Raw genomic sequence first — 23,124 nt, forward strand, 5'->3', positions numbered from 1 at the left:
GCGGATGGCTGAGTACAGGGCTGCTCAAGGAAAGGCACGATGAGGATCTAACAGGAGGCACAACGCTGTCACTGGACTGAAAGTGTAAAGGGTCTTAACTCTGAGACAGTGGTTCAAGAAAGCTGACTGCCTAGTTGGCTGGGGAGAACAGCACAGCACTGGCAGAAATTCAAGTGCTGGTGTTTAGACCTTGCATGATCCACCTTAGTGTCATCTGGAGACAGTCTCCTAACATTTATGAAGGATAGTTCTCTAATCTGTGAAATTCTTTGGCTGAATCTTATTCATGAATCTCTGTCTAGCACTTTTGTCGCTGGCTTCCATGATCTAGGTTACTGGTAACTTTTGAGTGATTTTAGTAGTGTGCTGAGAAGCCAGATTGTAGGGAGTTAAAGATTGATTAAACGGTGGGAGACCATCTGTTCAGGAAGTAAGTGTGCTGCAGTCCAAGACAGGTTATAAGCCTATCCTAATTTAGTAGATATGTATATAGCACTCCTAAACATGGATTTATACCTGCTTCCCTTTTTTACATTCTTGTTTCAGGTATGTTCACAGTTTTTAAAGGTTTATTAATCTTAGGTGATTTAGGGAAGTTTTGCATGAAGCTCAGTTTTATTTGTTCATTCTAATGCTCTGAAATGGTTTAACTAGTTTGAGACATAATTTCTACTTAAAGGATTAAAAAAAAAACTCTACTTCATTAGCTTGGCAGAGAAAGAAAGTGCTTGTGTGGGACCAAAAAACCCAAAATTATCTACAATCATGGGAATGAATTTGAGTGCTGAACAGAAGTTCGTATGATTATCATAATGAAACAGCATAAAATAGTCAAGGCATCAGAAATGCTTCTGAAAGCCTAGTCTGAATATGAGTTCTCTTCAGGAATACTGTCTTCAGTCTTTAAGGGAAATAAAAGGCTCCTATTAACTAGTATTTATACCAGAGCCAATGAAAATTAAATGCTTTGTCAAAGGCATCAAGACCTGAGAAAAGTTAAATTTGAAGTTAAAAAAAATTAAATATAATAACATCATTCTAATTAATCCTCTGAACTTGTTAAAATTAGAAGTTCCAATAATAGGCATGACATATATAATGAAAGATTTCATCTACAAGATGAAAACTTCTTATAGTCATGGCTGAAATGTAAAAGAAGAAAAATAGTCCAGCGCAAGAAAACAAGGTTTATTATCCAGAATAAAGATGTCCAGGGTCTTGTTTGATCTAGTACTTATGTTTGATCTAATACTTATGATCTAGTATTGTTTTAATGAGTCTACTACAGGTACCAATTTGTGCCCTCTTATGATTCAACACACTGAGCCTGCTTATATTCCTGGCATTTTACTCTGAGAACAGAATCCTGTTTATTCATAAACATAAATAAATTTATGAATTTACCTGGGACTTTCCTACTTCCCTTTTTTCTTATTTTTGAATCTTCAAAAAGTTTAAAGGTCTTTTTGATCTTTGAAGAAAAGTATATTCTTTATATCTATTCTAAACCTCTCTTATTTAATGATTCATATTACAAGGAGCTGCCTTTGGAGCCTACTTCCTGAGGAGCAGTGTGCTCTTACAAGGTCCTTAGAGAGTTACAGGTGTTTTTGCCATTGTACTGAATAGAATATGAGTATTTTTGGTCAGCTGCTTGAAGCAATATATACATTTATGGCATATCATCATGATAGAACAGATCATGTGTGTTGAAGCACCCTTGAGAGAATTCAGGTTCACATTTATCATTTTCAGTGACACCCAAGCTTTGAATCTGAGAAGTTAACTAGCACATTTAATATACCAATTAAAATGGATTGATCTACTTTGGCAGTCTTTGGAGAAAAGGCCAATATGAAAGAAATATTTTTTAGTGTAAGAGCTTAAAGCTTCTAAATTTAAAATGAAAGTCAGTACTTATTTACTAAACCACATTTAGAATGAAAGTCAGTACTTATTTACTAAACCAGGTACATATTTATACAGATCTGAGCTAAAAACATATACACTTAATCTCTCATTTTTCAAATTAATGAAGAAAAAAGGCTTTCATACTTTGTTTTCTGAAAATACAGGTGCATAAATTTTTGCATGAATTATTTCCTTGAAGATTAAAGAATACTACATATGTATGTAATATATTTTATTTTTAAGGAGATGGTATAGTATAGTGGCTTTGCGTCATACAGGCCTAACTCTAAAACTGATTTCTTCTACTTACTAACTCTGTGACCTTGGAAGGTTTAATTAATCTCTCTAAGCCTCACTTTCTTCCTCTATTAAATAGAGATAATACTTCATAACTCATGTGGTTGTATGTAATTAAGTGGTAACAGTGTATGTAAAGCTCTTAACAAAATGTCTGACATTATAAGACCTAAATAAATATTATTGCTAGTTTTATTTTGTTCCAGTAACTTATTTTATAAATAACATTACTTTCTCATTAGTGAGAATGAAAAAATTCTAAAAAGTCTGGAGAAAAACATATTCTCAATGTATTGGCTGTTCATATGTATAGGCTTTCCTATCATATGTAGCCTAACTGGATATTCAGTTTTGCATTTGCTAATACTTACTTACACTATCATAGTTATTTTTCATATTATTTCTACAAAATGTTCTTTTAAATGCCTAGATGATGTTTCTTTATTTGGCTATATCAAGTTTCCTGTCTCTTTAATGTAATTTCTATTCTAGAAGTACATTGGGATTCCCTGATAGCTCAGTTGGTAAAGAACTGAGCTCCTGCAATGCAAGAGAAAAGAATCCTCCTGCAATGCAGGAGACCCTGGTTCGATCCCTGGGTTGGAAAGATCTGCTGGAGAAGACTGGCTACCCACTGGCTACCACTGGCTACCCGCTGGCTACCCACTCCAGTATTTTTGGGCTTCCCTGGTGGCTCAGCTGGTAAAGAATCTGCCTGCAATGCAGGAGACCTGGGTTTGATCCCTGGGTTGGGAAAATCCCCTGGAGAAGGGAATGGCTACCCACTCCAGTATTCTGGCCTGGAGAATTCCATGGACTGTATAGTCCATAGGGTCACAAAGAGTCAGACACAACTGAACGACTTTCACTTCATCCATTTAATAAGGGCTGTTTAAGATTTAATTTTTTAAATTAATTTATTTATTTTAATTGTAGGCTAAACTTTATAATGTTGTGGTGGTTTTTGCCATACATTGACATGAATTACATTTTTAAGAAACTGCTGATATGACTAAATTGCTTTTCATCTAAAGGTCTCTACCTACTTTTCTGTTCCTAAATTAAATATTTTATATTGTGTAGCATTCATTAGCTAATGAAAATAAGGCAAGAGATTATAAAATAAAACCATTTTTCATACCTACATAAAAATCATAAAAATGAAAATCACTTTCTAGAAGCTTTCCTAACACACACTTGATCTGAATGTATTGTTATATACCTTAGCCTAGATTGGGGAATGTTTTATTTTTTTATTCAAATGTATCTATATAAACTGTAAAACCATTATGTTTATTGCCTGTACTCCACATGCATGATAGAATATTAAAAGTATATTAAGAGAATATTAAGATTATCAAGAGCATCTTGTTTTATTCCATCAAAATAGGGCAGGAAACTGAGATTCAAAAAGTGACAGTCCGAGGTCACACGGGTCTATATGCAAGGATGGAACCCAGCTGTCCTGAAGTGTGGGCTGGTGAGCCATGTGTCCCATGGTCAAAGTGCACATTTACTGTATGGTATTAAAGAAGACAGGCTTCCCTGATGGCTCAGCGATGAAGAACCTGACTGCCAGTGCAGGAGACATGGGTTTGATCCCTGGGTCAGGAAGATCTCCTGGGAAAGGAAATGGCAACCCACTCTGGTATTCTTGCCTGGGAAATCCCATGGACAGAGGAGCTGGGCTACAGTGCATGGGGTCGCAAAGAGTAGAGCACAACTTAGCAACTAAACAGCAGCAACAAAATTAGAGAAAATACTGTTCAGTGACACTTACTAACAATGATAGGCAGACTATCCAGGACCGTCACAGTGGGTATAGAGACCACTGCTGTATGATTTTATAGTGGGGACAGAGACTGGATTCAATTCCAAATACAGCATGGGCAAAAGGGAATTTATAGCCAAGGAGCAGGGTAGGGGTCAGTGGATGGAAAATTACTCAGAGGAAATATCACGGGAAAGGGGGATTCTATCTAAACCAACCCAGCAGCCAACAAGATTCTTTGCTTAAGACAGTCCAGGGTGATCAGATATCGCTCAGGGGATGGAAACAGATGAGAAATATGAACAGATACAGAAGGTAAACAAATAGTTATTGATGGTGAGTGTTCTAGTTAGACTGATGTAGGATTCTTGCTGAAACTCAGTTTTCTAAGGAAGCATACTGATGAGCCTCCGAGGAGGTTCGGGAGCTTGACCGAAGTTTGATGAAGTGAAGAATCATTGTCAGTGGGACTTACTAATGTTGTTTTCCTATGTCCTCATTGTCCCTGATTATGACTAAGAGAGATAGTCTTAAGCAGGCATGCCTTTTACTATTGCATCTTCCACACAATAACTAGCGTAGTGCTTCTGTAGCTAGGCCAACAGATAATCATTTATCAACCAGTCACCAGTAGGAATGTGAAACCACGTTTACTTTCTGTCATCCCTTTGTTTTCTCCTATGCTGGAAAGTTTTTTCATTTATTTTTGTTTTTTTAGTACTCAGAGTTTGACCCTATTAATGCTCATTATATATTAAAATACTTCTTGTAGGAACTTTTAAAATGTCTGCTGATTAAACATTATTGTTGGGCTGTTTTGCAGAAGTTAAGATTTGAATTTGTGAAGAGTTGAAAAGAATGTAAAAGAAGTATTAGCTTCATTAAGTAAGGAGACATTTGAATATATATTTTAGATTATATTCATTTTTTAAAAAATGAAATTTTGAGTTCTTGACCTGTTAAATTCCTTTTATCTCTTTGTATGTCTTTGATAAAGATTGTCCCTATACACATGAAAGTCAGTGTTTTAATTTGGACAAGTGCTTTTTTAAAAATATGTAAGATAGTTCCACTTTAAAAATTAGCCCTATATTGATGGTTTTGATTTGGCATAGATAAAACTTAAGTGCCTGTTGCATTTCCTCAGATTACATTATCCTGTTGCATCCCATACTTCTTAAGACTATTAAATTAGAGATGTCAGAATATAATGCCTAGGAAATATCTCTTTTGAAAGTCACTTTCAGTGGCTTACAAGAAGGCAATATTCATATAAAGCATATAAATTTCATATAATTTGATAAATTTTATGAACTTTCATGAAAAAAATCTTCCGATTTTATTGTTCTTAATTATTTTTTTGAGCATTTTATTATTTCCTCGGTCTCATTTAAAACATGTTTCATCGTGGGAGCCTGTGATTTGGAGAGTGAAAGGAACACTGGGGTAAGGCCAGACAACTGAACACTGATTATGACTCCTCTATCATTAATCAGAAACTGAAGAAACTAATAAAGTTAGCCTAAATATATGAGTTAAAGGTGGCAATGAAGAAATAATTATGTGTAGCCAAGCATGAGCCCTTCCTTGCGACTGCGTAAAAATTGTTAAAAGTGGGAGATAGACTTTTAAGTTCTCAGGAGTGTCTGTGATAATAAAGATTAAAACTAGGCTAACAGAGATAGGGCATTAAGAGATACAAACTACTATATATAAAAGAAATAACTATAAGGATATATTGTACTTCACAGGGAATATAGCCAATATTTTATAACTTTAAATGCAGTATAATCTATAAAAATTTTGAATCACTGTGTTGTAAACTTGAAACTAATATAATATTGTAATTCAGCTATACTTCAATAAGACTGATGTATTCTAGTAATGTTGAGATGCCTCTAGTAATGAATAGATCTTTTCTTTTGAATTGCAGGCATTAACTCACCCAACTATAGAGATGTTTAATTATATCTGACCTTAAAAAAAAAAAAAATCCTCAATTGTGCCCCTCTGTCATGTTATTCTTCCTTTCTTTCAAACATCTTAGAAAAATATTTGTATGATCTCCATTTCTTCAGCTACCAATCACTCCCTATATGCAGTCTGACTGCTTATACCACAGATCTACTAAAATCAAATACAGAAGGTTACTCGTAACCTCCTAATTGAAAAATCCATTGATCTCTTTTCAGATTTTAGTCTCATTGTCCTCAAAGGCATTCAACACCATTGAACACTTCCTTCTTTAAACTCTGTAAAAGCTTAGAAGTAATTTTTGATTGCTCTGTACCTATCTATGTCACTACTTCTCCCCCCTCCCAGTCCAGTCATGTCAGTTCTATGTCCTAAATATTCCTGAAATCTTTTCACTTGCTCTTTCTTCATTCCAACCACTCTGATCTTTCAACTGCAGCCCTCAATGAATCTCCTTGTACCCACTCTCTCTTCTGCAAACCATGTCTATATAGTAGCCATTATAATGTAGGTTAATATAGATAAAATGTTTGGGCAGAAACTGACATATAGTAGGTACTATACATGTATTTATTACTGTTGTTCTAAAAATGTAAATTACATTGAGTCTTTTTGTTGTTTGAAACTCTTTTAGTGGCTTTTCATTCCACTTAGATGAAAGCCAAATCCCTTGTTGCCTTAGAAGTCCCTTTTGGGCCTTAACTCCACCCTCATACTTTTTCTTTTGCTTACCTGTTATGCTCCAAATACACTAGTTTCCTCTTAGTTCCTCAAACACTTCAAGTCTTTTCTTCTTAGGGCCTTTGCTGTTCATTCTGCCTGAGTACTTGTTACTAGATCTTGTTTCTTTTTGCTATTGAATCCAGTCTCAGATTTAATGACATCCTCCAGGAGAATTATTTTCTGACCATCAATCTAAAGCAGGCCTATCTCCAGTTACTTTATTGTATCACCCTTTACATTTATCCATTTTATTCTTATAGCTCAGATACCTTTTTCTATAAAATCCTCCATTCTCTGAGACTAAATTAGCTACTCCCTCCCTTGCCTTCAAAGCACTGGTTAATAGCATTGAATTTACTATTCTACTAAACTCCATATATAGTTTGCTTTCTCTGTTATATGGTGAGTTCCTAAAGAATAGGAATAACATTGCATCAGTCTTTCTGCCATCCCTAGTGCCTACCGTGATACCTGGATAAATGAACAGGTAAATAAACTCTATAAGGCAGGAGAATTTCTAGTACACAGACTTTGTTGAGTTGTGATCTCATTAATAGGGAAGACTTTTAGGTTTATTCTGCTGAGAGCAACGGTAGCATGTGTCCTCTACAGTCAGGTCCTCAGTGAGAAGCCACTCTAGAAATAATCTGGCCTCAACCAGTGAAGATGGCTCTATACAGTTGAAAGCTCATGGGATTCTAGAGCTTGCTGAATTCCTCAGTGTAACTGTTTGATCTCTAACCCAGTAGCTATAAAAAACTTATCACAGGTTCTCCTTTCTCTGTTTAATTAGCCCAGTCTTTTTGTCCTTGGGAAGAGCATCTAGTGCTGAAAGAGAAAGTAGCGCAGGCTTTGATGCTTCTTACCCTTCAAAGCCTGTCTTCTTAGGTGGCTTTCCCGTTGTACTGAAGGTCCCTGTGGCCTGTCTGTCCATTTCCACTCACACTTGGAGTTGTGCACCCGACAGTTCTCTAGTGTGTGAACACCATGAGTCAGTGCTTCTCCACCTGGGCCCATGTAGTCACTTTAGCATTATTTCCAGGAAATAGACAAGACCTTTAGCATGGTCATTTCTTTAAGATAAAAATACAGAAGCATCCAGTTACCGCATGTGCTTAGACAGGAGTGAAAACAGTTTTACAAATCAATTTGTTGTGACAAAGTGATGATTAGTATTCTCTTCCAAGATAATTGCAGTCACTGAAAGGACTGCTTGCCAAAAACATTGCCTGATTTATTCATTCAGACATTTGAAACTATATGTCTGAGGTCTGGGAATTCTTTTTAATATTCATTTGTTTTCCTCTTAAAAGCTAGTATAATCACTAATTCAGTGTATAAATACAGAGGTCCTAAAGGGCCATTTTATCCCTGGCCAGCTTCACTCTTAAGCCAGGTTTAGCTTTTTAACTATGCTTATTGTTGTTATTTGTCAGGTATTTCCACTTGCCTTTCCTCTGCTTCCCTGTTAATTTTCTCCATGTAGCTACTTTGGCTTGGTTGAAAATGTCAGAACAAGATGCCAGGGTGTTAGAATCAGGATGTGCCTGTGTTCAAACTGCTATAGTCTGTTACTTGGCTCTTGTAGAAGAAGTACTGTGACTATGGTGTCGCAAAGATTCGGACACCACTGAGCGACTGAACTGAACTGATGGTGTCTCAAGTTGAAATTGAGATGTATTAATATAAAGCATCTGCCTGATTTCTTCAGCTAATGAGGTTTTGCTGAAAAATGAGTGTAATGAAACAATGCTGGATGTTGGCAGGACCTACTGATGAAGGCTAATGAGCATAAATAAATTTCTGTAAGGCCCGAGCAGCAGAGGCAGAGAATGTTTCAAATGCACTGCCCTTGAGGCAAGACCAGCTTGTGTGGGGTGTGACCTGTTATTTGTTGGCTTCTTTTATTCTTTTCTTCTCTCCCTCCTCCTATGCTCTTCTTTCAGTAAAAGATCCATTCAAGCCAGCCACAGTATGTTGTTTTATGCAGCATAGAGCATGTTAAAAATAAAGCTGCTTAGACCAGGGCTTAATACAATGTTGCAAAAATAAGAATTACATTTTTACATACTGTATACATTATTTAATAGAAGAAACTTAATTGCCAAGAATTTAAGAAATAAATTCTATCAAAAAGGAGATAAGAAAACAGGTGTTTTGTACACACCACTTGGAATTTAGTTTTCTTCAAACATGATTTCAAGAGAATGTAGAATGACTCTTGGTAGAACACAAAGGCATTTGCTCACACCTCTGCTCCCTGTTCATAGTAATGCTTCCTAAGGCCCACTTGACTTCACACTCCAGGATGTCTGGCTCTCGGTGAGTGATCACAACATCATGGTTATCCAGATCATTAAGATATTTTTGTACAGTTCTTCTGTGTATTCTTGCCACCTCTTCTTAGTCTCTTCTGCTTCTGTTAGGTCCATGCCATTTCTGTGTTTTATTGAGCCCATCTTTGCATGAAATGTTCCCTTGGTATCTCTAATTTACTTGAAGAGATCTCTAGTCTTTCCCATTCAATTGTTTTCCTTTATGTCTTTGCATTGTTTACTTAGGAAGGCTTTCTTATCTCTCCTTGTTATTCTTTGGAACTCTGCATTCAAATGGACATATCTTTTTTCCTTTGCCTTTCACTTCTCTTCTTTTCTCAGACATTTGTAAGCCCTCCTCAGACAATCATTTTATCTTATTGCTTTTCTTTTTCTTAGGGATGATTTTGATCACTATCTCCTATACAAGGTTACAGTCCATAGTTCTTCAGGCATTCTGTCTATCAGATCTAATCCCTTCCAGCAGAGCTATTTCAAATCCTAAAATATGATGCTGTTAAAGTGCTGCACTCAGTATGCCAGCAAAGTTGAAAAACTCAGCAGAGGCAACAGGATTGGAAAAGGTCAGCTTTCATTCCAATCCCATAGAAGGGCAATGCTAAAGAATGTTCAAACTATGGCACAATTGCCCTCACTTCACATGATAGCAAGGTAATGCTCAAAGTCCTCCAAGCTAGGCTTCAACAGTACATGAAACAAGAACTTCCAGATGTACAGTTGGATTTAGAAAAGGCAGAGGAACAAGAGATCAAATTGCCAATATCCACTGGATCATAGGAAAAGCAAGGGAATTTCAAAAACACATCTACTTCTGCTTCATTGACTACACTAAAGCCTTTGACTGTGTGGGTCACAACAGACTGGAAAATTCTTAAAGACATGGGAATACCAGACCACCATACCTGCCTCTTGAGAAACCTGTATGCAGGTCAAGAAACAAGTCAGAACTGGATTTGGAACCACAGATTGTTTCCAAGTTGGGTGAGGAGTAGTCAAGGCTGCCTGTTGTCACACTACTTATTCAACTTATATGCAGAGTATATCATGCGAAATGTTGGACTGGATGAAGCACAATGGAAACAAGATTGCCAGGAGAAATGTTGAATGTTGAGTTTGAAGCCAAATTTTTCACTCCTTCTTTTACTTTCCACAAGAGGTTCTTTAGTTCTTCTTCGCTTTCTGCCATAAGGGTGGTGTCATCTGCACATCTGAGGTTATTGATATTTCTCCTGGCAATCTTGATTCTAGCTTGTGCTTCATTCAGGCCAGCATCTCGCATGATGTACTCTGCATATAAGTTGAATAAGCAGGGTGACAATATGCAACCTTGACATACTCCTTTCCCAGTTTGGAACCAGTCATTGTTCCATGTCCAGTTCTAAGTGTTGCTTCTTGACCTGCATACAGGTTTCTCAGGAGACAGTAAGGTGGTCTGGTATTCCCATGTCTTTAAGTATTTTCCACAGTTTGTTGTGATCCAGGTGGTCAAAAGCTTTAGTATAGTCAATGAAGCGGAAGTAGGTGTTTTTCTGGAGTTCTCTTGCTTTTTCTATGATCCAAATAATTGAATCATATTAATTAATTATTAAAATTAAATTTGAAAAAGAAGAGGGGAAGGGAAACCATTAGGGTACATTCATATTTAAGTTTCTCTATATGCCCTTTGAAAGTTGTATTTTATGATTTTATTTATAACTCCTAGCTGAAAATCAAGCCTTGTTACTTTGACCTGATTTGGGTAATTTGAAAACTAGAATCTAGACAGATGTACATGCAGTGTTTTAATGACCATAGTTTAAAATTTTGAGCGAGATGGGTTGCAGTGTTAATATAGGTAGTGCCCAGCTCATGGGCAAGCTATGCTATAAAAGTTTCTCTTCTACTGTATACTTAAAACTGATAAAGATAGTAAATTTTATGTTATGTGGGCAAGAATACTGGGTTGCCATTTCCTTTTCCAGGGAGATCTTCCCTACCCAGGGATCGAATCCACATCTCCTGCATTGGTAGGCAGATTCTTTACCACCCAGCCACCAGGAAAGCCCATACATTCCTTAATTGCTTATTAAAAATATGTGTGCATTTAGTTAGGATTCTTTCCCATAGTTAGAAATATCCTGTTTAAATTTGCAAATATTTCTTTTTATGCTGAAGGGAGGATTTTTGTATTGCTAATAAAAATATAACAATATTTCTTTTAAAAATATTCTTCCAGATTACCAAATAACTGCCAACTGCCTTCTTTAGGTATAAGGTGCTGGGTACATGCTGAGTGAGAAGAGAGAATGAGAGGGTCCTCAAAGGTGCACTCTGTAATACAGACCACTCATAAGCTTGCAAAAAGCCCTGGCAGAGAGAAGACAGGCGACTCCTACAGACATCATCTGCTGTTGGTGATAGAGACTATGGTCTTAGCACCCTGATGTCTGTGGGACTTTATGGAGGAGACCGGGTTGAGAGATTGAGTCAGAAACTGGATAAGCAGAAAGGAACAGTCCAAGGGTAGGCCAGTGGACAGAAATTGAGATGAGCATAACGTTTGCTTGTTTAATGGAGTGTTCTAAAGCGAACGGAGGGGACACAAGCAGGGAACTGCAGGGAGCAGTGAAGTTGTGAAGATCATCAGGAAGTTGGGGCTTTATTTGGGAAATACTGGTTTTGGAGTATAAAGTGATGTCCTAAACATGACACAAAAATCTGTTACTCACCCACCCTTCCTTCTTCCCTTTTCTTCGTTCACTCAACAAATATTTTTTTTACCACTTCCTTTGTGAAAATCACTCACACAAGAAAATTAACCTGACCATAAAGTACAAAAGATAGGCAGAAGCAAATGTAAAGCAGAAAGTCCAGAAGGCCTGAAACAGTGATCCAGGATTGTGGTCATGTTACTGGATTGATCAAAGGGCTAATGTTTTTTAAACACTTAAGAGTACATTCCAAATATTTTATAATAACTATAAATGGAATGTAACCATTAAAAATTGTGAATCACTATATTGTATAACTATAATTTAAATAATGTTATGCATTATTTAAATTGTTATGCACTTCAATAGAAAATAATGCATATTATATTGAGAAAAGAAACATATGTCTGATACAGTTAAATGCTTATGTATGTTATGTGTTATCTTCGAAACCCTATAGATACTTTTATTATCCCAGTTTACTAGTGAGGAAACTGAGGATTAGCAAGGTTAATTGATATAGTCACACAGCAAATAATAGTATAAATATCATTTGTTTAGCAGATCAAAGTTTGTAAATATTTCTTTTGGCCCTCTTTTATTTGATCCTCTGCCTTTGTGCTAGGCCTCCTACATACCTTTATTCTCATTTTTTATTTTACATAAACACAGAAGAGCATAGAGAAGCCTGCCTGGGCAGTCACTCATCAGATAGTAAGCACCGACTGTGTGGCAGGCATTTTTTCTTGGCATTGGGGCCATGGTGATGGACAGGGTAGATCAAGTTGCCTGACGTCAGGGGGTTGTTTTCTGGTAGCGATGAATAACAGTGAATATATAAGTAAATAAAGTCAAGTCATTTCTAGAAATGACAAGTACTGTTAAGCAGACAAATAAGGTAATAGAGGAGGACTGCCATGGTAGAACATGAAGGCCTTTTTAAGGAAGGGATGATAGTTGAGACCTGCATAACAAGAGGACCTCATGCAACAGTCTAAAGGAAAAGCATTCTAAGCAAGAGTACAACAAGAGCAGTGGCCCTGTGATAGGAACATAGTTGGCATGTTCAAGGAACAGAGAGGCCCCAATGTGGCCAAAATGTGGTGAAGAAGAGAAGAGAATGAGAAAATAGTAGGCTGGAGGTAGATTATGTAAGGACTTGTAGGCTGTTGTAAGCAGCTTGGTTCTTATTCTGTCAACAGTGGGAATTTGTGTGTGTGTGCATGTGGGGGATGGTGGTGGAAGAGGGTGAGAGCATCTAATTTGCACCAATTTTGTCACCAAAATCCTGTAACCCTTCCCTTATAAATTACCTTCATTTGATAAAGTAATTGATAAAATACCTTAATCTTCTCTTTTCACTTTTTTTAATAATTATTTTAATTTTTTTTGGCTGCATCAGGTCTTAGTTGCTCAGGCTTACTAACTGTGGCTCGCTTGGACTTAGTTGCTCTGTACCATATAGGATCTTATTAATAGATCTTAACCAGGGATCAAACCCACATCTCCTGCATTGGAAGGCAGATTCTCAACCACTGGACCACTAGGAAGTCCCATCTCTCTTCATTTTTATAGCAGTATTCAGGATTGAAAAGTAACAATGGCAACAGTAACAATCACTTTAGGACATTGTATATTCTATGTGAGAGGAGTCACTGAGTATGTATGCGTGCCTGCTGAGTTGCACAGTCGTGTCCGACCCTTTGAGACGCGATGGACTGTAGCCCACCAGGTTCTGCTGTCCATAGAATTGTCCAGGCAGGAACACTGGAATGGGTTGCTATTTCCTACTCTGTGGCAGATAGATTCTTTACCTCTGTGCCACCTTGGAGCCCTTCAAATATATGTGTGTGTGTGTGTGTGTGTATTCTTCCATACTTTGTGAACCTAAAAGCAGAAAGTATAATATTATGAAGAATAATACCATTCAGAAATAGAATGTGTTAATTACTATTAGGAAGTTTTCAGAGAGACTTCATTGGTTTAGACAACAATTTTGGTCATTTGAAAAAAATTATGAAAATATAGAGAAAAGTAGTTCCAACTTTGTCACTGAACAGAAGAGAATTGTTGTGGTGGGACTGGCCATGTAAAATTCTTTTTGTGAAAAGAAATGGGGTGAAGGGTCCTACTTGGGCTAGGGTTAAAAACCTAAGCTCATTATGGTAGACAGTTTGTGAATTGGAAGTTTCTGAAATTCTGTTTTCACAATAGAAGTGTTCTTCAACCGTCAAATAGTCCCCTAACCAGATGCTTACTCTGATTCAACATGTTGTAGTAGGCATTTTAGATCTGAGTGCTCTGTCATGCAAATAGAAATAACATTGTCCTAAACGGGCCTGTGATTCTAAAAAGAAGATACCGATTCGCCAATTAGGATCTACAAGCTACCTTTTTTATATTTGGAATAATGTCTGTATTCTAATAGATGTAGTCACTTGCTTTTTATTTAAAAACTCTAATTGTCCTCAAGATAGTGGTCCACTGTAAGTTTACTTCCCCTTTTGATGAATAAATTTCATCCAAGAAAAATAAATTTTAATGTTTTCATTTGTTAGAAATCTTGAGACTCTGAATAATTACTTTTTCTCATCTTTTTGAGTAACATCAACTTTTAAAGTTGTTATCAAATAAAAATCAAATTTATAGCATTTTTTAATGTGTATTTATTTTTGTGGGGTTGTTCCATCATATTTTCTCTCATCTGTTCCTTTAAATCACATTGAGGACTGCCTGAAATGGCATTTTCATGATGATTCTGAGAACCATCCTCCTACTGTATGTTATTTACTACTGATATATGTATTCTGGTGTTTCTTGCCTTCTACCGTACATAAATTCTAGTGGCATATTGAATACGATAGAGAGGAGCTGACTGATGGTAAATCACAAACATTTTACAGCATCCTATTGAGAATGTTGGATTCATTACTATAAAGAAATTATGTTTGATCAGTATTTTCAGAGCCTCCTAATACTGTAGTTTATTGGTGCTTCTTAATGTTAATTATATACAAGTTCAAAATTGGGTTCATTTTAACAATGCATAATATATGCTACAGTGAATCTTTTCCACACAAAAAAGAATAGTAAATGTCCAACACTATGTTTGATTAGAACTATTAAGCCCAACAGCTTGTATTTAACATACACAGTGTTAATTATATAGTCAACTGGGTAGTTCATTCTCTACTGTAGAAGCTGTATATTAGAATAAAGCTATTTTGATGTATGAGGTGCCCAAGGAAAACTGGCTAACAAAAAAGGGAAAAGCTTTTTGTGGTGAAGATGTCGAATGAACAATTTTAACTCACAGTCACTTTTTTTAGAGAACATGTAAGTTGGGTTTTTATTTTTAGTTCCTACTTTTCCCTTCAGAGTTAAATGATGGAAAATGACTCTCAGTCCCTAAACTACTCTTATGCATCATTCAAAATAGCCCTGAAAGTCTAGCCCCTCTGGCCCTCTGGCAGTGGTGAGATTTATGGCTTTCCATTCCTTGGTATTCCATTACTCTGTCTACACCATCAAATTGATTAGTAGGCAAATGGAGAGCAAAGAAGGAGAGGCGACTGCTTAGAGCCAGCTGGTGTCTGTCATTTTAATGAACTGCTTAGAGATGGTTAATGTTGTCCTTGGTTCTCATTATTGTCAGTGATGATCAGATCTTTTAAAATGTTCCCCCCTCTTATTCTGTATTACAGGGTCCACTGGAAAATGATCTGGTTGTTTATGTAGCACTCATAGCAGAAAGCCAACGGTATGAAATCCAGATGGGTGGTATGTTCTTTTGACAGAGAGGGAAGGGGGTTGATTGCTTTAGGCTTATAATATTGTGTATGGTGGTAGAAATTAGTTTCATAGACCCCTTGACAGGGTTTCCAGGATGTCACTGATGTCACTTTAAGTGTCAGAACAACATTCTTTTCATGTTTGAAAACAATTTTGTTTTAGTTGGTGCAAGTATTAAAGTCTGTGACCTGGGCCAGTGTTGGCCAGCATGTAGTTTTGAGAAATTACTGCAAACAGATTGTGGGGATCATCCCCCAAGTTAGTCCTTACCTCACTGCCAGCCACCAGAGCTCACATCTGATGCTCTGTGAAGAAAGCCCCACCAGCCCCCAAAGAGGGCCTCTGGATTTCAGTGCAGATGACATATTGGTGATATTTAACAAACGATAATCCGTTCCCAGGTAGCACAGTCTCTCACCGTTTCTCCTCCCCCTTCATCATTGTTTTTAATAAATGCAGTATCTTTTTTTCCTTTTGTTTTCTAGCCTTCAAGTTTTCCTCAACACATATGGTATTCAGACTCAAACTCCTCAACAGGTGGAACCTATTCAGATCTGGGCCCAGCAGGAGCTGGTGAAAGTAAGTGATGCTGCTTCTTTACTGTCTCCCTTGTGGAGGTACTAGAGCATGATGATTACTTAGTTTATAGTTAAGAAACATAGCTAAAATCCAATTCTAAAATAAGGTCATTGATCCAAAAGTCTTTGATTAAGTTGAGAGACCCACTTTATCAAACATTGTTACTAAAAAGCAACTGCGTTGTGTGTGTGCATTATATTCATAGGTCTTGTTAATTTCCACTCCTTGCTAAAGTGTTGTGTTGTTACTAACCTGGACTGACCAATTAAATAACAAATTAGCCTTAGTATTAGTAGTGGTGTATCAAATTAACCTTTACATTTGATTGATTTTCCCTTCAACTATTAAAGAAATGTTCTCACCTAAATATTGTTGGTAATAACTACTGCCCTTTTTCTCTTGCCTTATTCTTTGGAATCTGAAGTGATTCCTATCTTCTTTGGTTTGCTAATTCTCAATATAATTATAAAGTGACAAGTGAATTTATCTTTGATACAGTTACATGCCTATTGGATTGAATTAAAAGTGGTGACTTTTGAGGCCTTTTGCATGCACTGCTCTACAGATGTACCCAGGAGTGCCTGAGTTTAGAAATATTCCTGCTCCTTAGGGACAGGAAATTGTTGATCTCCACTAATTATTTAATAAACCACTGTTTTTATTTGGTAATTGTTAAAAGCAATACAGGAAAATTTCCACAGTCTTTGATGAAGTGTTTGGTTTATGTAAATGTTTTTGATTAAAGCCTTGACTTTACAAAAAGAATAAAAGCTTAGAGAAGTGAGGTGCACATTGTAGGGAAAATGCAAGACCCCGGTGTTGTTGCTAATCAGACTGGACCTTACCCATCGGCCACAAAACCAGAGGTAACACAGAGCACCAGCTCTTCAAAAGTTCTTAACAAATTTAGAGTTTTTCTACCCTAATTAAAGAGAAACGGCTGAAAATTCAAGGAACCCTAGAGGAGGTAACACTTTAAAATCACACTAAGAAGTAAATGGTGGAAAGCTCTGTTTTGTGGTAGAAGAGGCTAAATGAGTCCAAGAGGAAAGTAAGTATCCCCTAGGTAAGGAGAGGAGACAGCATGGAAGGTCTGAAAATCCAAGACTGTAACACTGTGCACTTATCATTCATGTACAGGCTGTATTTGCTGATAACTTTTAAGGTCTCTCACTGAAAGCTCCAGAGAATGGTAACAAAGGTTATTATTCTTTGATAAACATGCTTTCAAAGCAAATTAACCTGAATCTGTTTTTTCAGGCCTAATTTTTATCAGCAACTCTTTCTGTTAGAGTCTGTACCCTACCAGACAACATGCAGTCCAGATTTAAAAGACCAGCATGGCTCCAGATGACGTGACTGTGGCGTTTTACTCCTTCATTAGCAACACCTGCTCTGTGCAGAGCACTGTGTGGGGCCCGAGGACAAAAGGACCCTGCCCGTGGCTCAGTCAGTGACCTCTGGATCTCACGAGATGACAGAAAAAAACTTGTTAGTGATAATCCATTTTGATCAGTACTGTGATAAAGTTAGTACACGGGGCTGAGGAATCACAGATGCGGTAGCAAGCATTCTGTTACGAAGTGAAGACTTACTGGGTTGGCCAAAAAGTTCCTTTGATTTTTTAAGTAAACATAGAAGACACATTTTTCATTTTCACCAAGAACTTTATTAAACAACATAGTCACCATTTCCTTCTACTACCTTCTGCCATTTTTCAGGCAACTTCATAATTCTGTCTTCCCAAAACTGTTTATCTTTTTGAGCAAAGAACTCTTCCAGGTACCTTTTACAGTCTTCCAGGGAATTGAAATTATTTCCATTAACAGAATTTTTAAAGACAAAAATGAATGGAAATCTGAAGGTGCAGTGTCACAACTACAGCAAATCATAATTTCCCAGCCAAGTTGTAGTAGTTTTTACCTGGTCATCAAAAAGGCATGCAGTCTTCCATTATCCTGGTGAAAGATTATGCATTTTCTGTTGACTAATTCTGGATGCTTTTTGTCGAGTGCTGCTTTCAGTTTGTTTTATTGGGATTAGTATTTGTTGGAATTAATTATTTGGTTTTCCTGAAGAGCTCATATAGAGGATTCCCTTCCAAACCACATACACAGCATAACCTTCTTTGGATGAAGGCTGACCTTTGTTGCGGCTGGTGGTGGTTTTATTTTGCTTGCCGCTTCCACATTATAGTACAGTTTTATCCACTTTTCATTGTCTGTCACAATTTGTTTTAAAAACAGAACATTTTTGTTACATTTAAGTAGAGAATCACGTGTGGAAATACTCAAGAAGACTTTTCTTTTGCTTAACTTACATGGAACCCAGACATCAAAATGATTAACATAACCAAGCTGGTGCAAATGATTTCAGTGTTTGATTTAGATATTTTGAGTATGTTGGCTCTCTCCTCTGTGGTGTAACACTGTTCTCAGTTGATGTCTCAATTTGATTGCTCTCAACTTCAGCTAGTCTACCCAACCATGGAGCATCATCCAGTGAAAGTCTCCAGCATGAAACTTCACAAACCACTTTTGACAGATTCAATCAATCACAGCACCTTCTCTATACACTGCACAAACATTGTCTTGCATTTCGGTTGTGTTTTTACTTTTCTTGCAATAATAAAGCGTAATGGCTGAAAATGTTGCTTTTTTTTTTTCTTCCATCTTCAATATTAAAATGGCTATACAAATATTTACCAGTTTGCTAAATTTTTTTTTTTTAATGCACGCTGATATGACAGCTGTCACAATCTAACAATTGTTTTGAGTGAAGTTAAAGACAACTAAGTGCTACTAGAGTCATCTTACAGAAAAACTGAACAAAAGTTTTGGCCAACCCAAGAGAATGAAGTATTTCTGTGTTTCTGGGTGGTTTTGTCCCTACCGTATGTTTCAGTGCATTAAATCGTATGAATATATATAACATAAGGACAGTATTATCTGCCTCCTGTAATATAGGGAGCAGTCTGCCTCTAATTGTCATAAACCTTCTGTGGTTCAGGAAGTTAAGGAAACTGCTTTTAATGTAATAGAGTAGTATTTAAAGATTACCTTTCTACCTAGATAAATACAAGGGAAGGGCATCTCCATCTGGTGCTGTGCATCGCAGTTTCAGTGGACCCTATACAGTAAAATGCTTTATAGAGAACTTTTTCTGTCTAGTTGGCTTTGTCTAAAACCACTGCTATTCCAGAATTAATATGTACAGTACATGTGGCTCCAGAGGACATTCACTTGCTTTCTCATTCATCCGCCAAGTATTTCCTGAACACCAGCTGTATGCAAGGCACAGTGCCAATTCAGGGGGTGCCATTCTCTAGGAATAGTGCAGAAAGGAGAGACAGACCTAATTCTGACATATGTGTGTGCATCATGACAGAATGAACAGAGAGCTCTGGTAATAGCATTAATTTTGTATACATTGAGGTTGATACTTGAAATCAGTTTAAATTGTAGTCAGTAGATTGTGTAAAGATAGTTGGTTTTATTTTACATTTAAGAAAATGTAGGTTACATTTCTGCCTCTCTTCAGGTACAAAAATAAATGCCAGATAGATTAAAGATTTAAACATTTTTAATGATTAAATATAAAATTACTAAAAGAAAAGATAGAACAGTTTACAACTGTTGGAAGGGAAAGTCCAATCTTACAGTAACACCAGTGCCAAAAAGCCATTAAGGAAGTGATTGACACATTTAAATAAATTTAGCTGTAGGTGGCATAAACAACCAGCACATCATAGGTGCTTGTGAAATTTTCTAGCAGAAATTGTTTAGATTGAAATACCACATGCTGAGATGATGTTTGAATTAATATGCTGTCGTTCTCACATTTAATAACAACATTGAAGATGAGCAAATTGAGTAAAATATTTGATAAAAGGAAAAAATGTATAGAATATACAAATAGCTATTAAATATATAGGAAAATGGTCAACCACAAAACATTTGAATACAGTTTTTTAAAATGAAATATCATTGTGACCCAAGAGAGTGACAAAAATGGCCTGTGCACTGTTAATGTAGATGTAATTGGTCCATTATTTCTGGAGGGTGACCAATCTGGCATTATGTTTGAAAGAGAATATATATTCCCTTTGACTCTATCAAGTCTGGGAAATTATCCTGCAGAACTAATACTACACTGACCAAAGGTGGTTACTGAATTAGTTTTGAAATAACAAAAAATTGGGAGCTACCTTCATCAGGTGAATCCATGTTAATCTCAAATACGGTAAGGAGACCTCTTAATTGGATTAAGCGCTCATCCTCTGGCACTGATTAACATCTAGTTCATTCCAGGTCTGTTTTTACTTTGTAGAAAAGAACAATACTAATTTTAAAAAACTGGAATACCAGATTATATAGTATATGAACCCATTTATGTAAATATATACACATGTGTGTGTGTGTATGATATGGGTATATATTTATCTATGTACTGTTAAAAATCTGTAACCATATTTTGTACTTCTAGTGTTTTTTAGGGATCATACAATAAATTACACTCCTTTTAATACATACCAAAGTGAAAGAGTTGTTGCCTAAGGGATTGTGAGAGTAACAGGACCATTCCCTTGTAGGATATGGATTACATTTTTCATAAAATTCGTATAATCAGAAAAATCAGTAAAGACATTTTCCTGTTGGTAGGAAATAATTGAAGGTGGAAATCTAGTAGAAGTTATGTGGCCCTGTTTTTTTAAACTTTAAATAGTGAAAAGTTTGATCACATAGGAAGCATTTGTGTCTCTGGTAGAGCCATGCAAGTTGTAAATTCATGACATGATAATATAAGAACAGTGCTGAATTTTAGAATATTGCTAAATGGATCTCAAGAGTTTCACTCTCAAATCTCCCAGTGCCCCAGAATCTAAGTTTATGTCATTGGCTGTCTTGTTTTCCTGCAAGTCCGTTGAAGAAAGTTTCCCTGGCCTCTTTGGAAAAATCAGAAATTAGCAGGGCAGTAGTTAAGGTGGGAAAAGGGGGCAAAAAAAGGAAAAGCGTTAATGTTTGTCTGGTTCTGATTTACATATTTGTGTCTTACAGGCTTATTTCCATCTGGGTATCAATGAAAAATTAGGACTCTGCGGAAGGCCAGATAGACCTATTGGCTGCCTTGGTACATCAAAGGTGCTCATGAAATTTCCTTATAGAGCAGTGCTCAGATTGTAATACCACAGACTAGAATGATGTTTGAGCTGCTGTGCATCCATTTGCACATTTTGTCATATACTTGTGCTAATATCTCAATTATTATTTTCCACAAGTAAATACTTAGTTTTGTATGATATCATGAACTCTTCTAAAAATAAATACACATCTCACTGTTATTTCCAAGCATAGTAAGATATCTGATTGTAGTAGTATTTACTCAGAGGGTTTTTCCATTACAGTAGAGGTGGACTACTTTATCAGCATACTGATTCAATTAAGAAACTAAAATTTCCTGATATTGTGTAGATTTTATAAGATTATTTGCTTGTTCAAAATAAATACCAGTTTTAATTTTTATTAAGACTGTGTATTGTACCTTTGCCTTTTCGTCTGTTTCGTATATATGTGTGTATGGATATATAACTTTTTTTTTACTATCTCTTACAGATTTATCGCATTCTAGGAAAGACTGTGGTTTGTTACCCTATCATCTTTGACCTTAGTGATTTCTACATGTCTCAAGATGTTTTACTGCTGATAGATGACATAAAGGTAGCTTCAGAATGCCTTTTAATTGAATGGGATGATTTTGTTTCTACTGATTTTATCGTATGTTAAATGAAGTGCTCCTGGGCCTATGCTACTGGATTAACACAGTATCAAATATGAAAATTAAACAACATCTGCATAGGGGTTAAACTACTTGCAGCCTTAGAATAGTAGATGTATTCTGTTTTATATAAAGTTGTATGACTTTATTTGTTCTACCCTCTACAAATGGAATGAAAGGATGTATATATATATATTATAAAAGCAGAGGGGGAACTGTTTTGGAAACCATGTTCATATAACAGTAAGTTTATCTCTCTTTGAACAAAAGTTGAGTTAACACAATGACTTTATTTATGAAGAATTTCAAATAAAACTTCACCTAACTCATAATACCCACTCAGTTTAAATCTCCCCCATTCCCTTTTCCATTTGCAGAGTAGAGAAGCTTAAGAGTCATGTCCCAGAGCATGAAGTCTGGAGCCAGATTTACTGGTTAAAATCTTGACTCCACTGTTTACCAGCTGTGTGATCTTGGGCAAATTAGTTAATTTCTCTGTGTCCCTGTTTTCTCATCTGTGTAACTGAATAGGACTGTCCTGAGGATTAGGAGTTAATATATGCAGAGCCCTCAGAATAGTGCCTGGTACAGAGTGAAGTGTTATGTATGTGTTTGATGTGATAATGATGATAATAGAAATTGAGTCAAATAAAGAACTCTCCGTGTTTCTGATGGTATATATAGATTCAGCCCAATCTCTTCTACCTGCTGTAATATAAATTGTGGAGTGAGAATTAATCTTCTGGATGATAACCTTGGGTTGATTTTCCTTCCCTGAGACCACTCTTGAACTGTATTTGTTAGGCCTCTGAAAAAAAAAAGCAAACAAGGCAACCTTAAGACATGTGTGATCTGGTGATCTGATTATTTGTAAGGACAAAGTTTAAAGTCAAAATGATTTCTAGCTTAACCTGAGTGTTATTAGAACGTTTCTACCCCTAAGTAGTCTATCTTATCCAGAGTTTGAGTGTGAAATTATCTTGATATATAAGAGTTTTGTTGCCTCTTTGCCACTAATGGTTAAAGCATCCTGATCAACTCAGATACTGTGCCATTGCATCCTATCTCATTCTTATGTTTTAATAGAATGCACTGCAGTTTATTAAGCAATACTGGAAAATGCATGGACGTCCACTTTTCCTTGTTCTCATCCGGGAAGACAATATAAGGTAGGTTGATAAAAGAAGTGAGGTGCATGCATCACTGCCGTTATCACTGTGAACCCTTTGGAAGCAGGGCCTCCTTGCATTTTTTATATCCATTTCAGAATGTAACA

The 23,124-nt window shown here is 36.4% G+C and overlaps 1 protein-coding gene across 4 annotated transcripts in view; it reads left to right on the top strand.

The window, feature by feature from the left end:
• The window catches only part of PHKB (phosphorylase kinase regulatory subunit beta), a 218,252-nt gene that overhangs the window by 147,048 nt on the left and 48,080 nt on the right, over nt 1-23,124 (top strand). For all 4 annotated transcript variants that reach the window (XM_061138445.1, XM_061138447.1, XM_061138444.1 and 1 more), the window contains 5 exons: nt 15,407-15,462; nt 15,980-16,073; nt 21,131-21,214; nt 21,686-21,790; nt 22,935-23,017. In XM_061138445.1, coding sequence (XP_060994428.1) covers nt 15,407-15,462; nt 15,980-16,073; nt 21,131-21,214; nt 21,686-21,790; nt 22,935-23,017 — 422 coding nt within the window. The remainder of the gene's footprint in view (nt 1-15,406; nt 15,463-15,979; nt 16,074-21,130; nt 21,215-21,685; nt 21,791-22,934; nt 23,018-23,124) is intronic.

The sequence above is a fragment of the Dama dama genome, chromosome 4 (assembly GCF_033118175.1).
Source record: "Dama dama isolate Ldn47 chromosome 4, ASM3311817v1, whole genome shotgun sequence".
Taxonomy (NCBI): domain Eukaryota; kingdom Metazoa; phylum Chordata; class Mammalia; order Artiodactyla; family Cervidae; genus Dama; species Dama dama.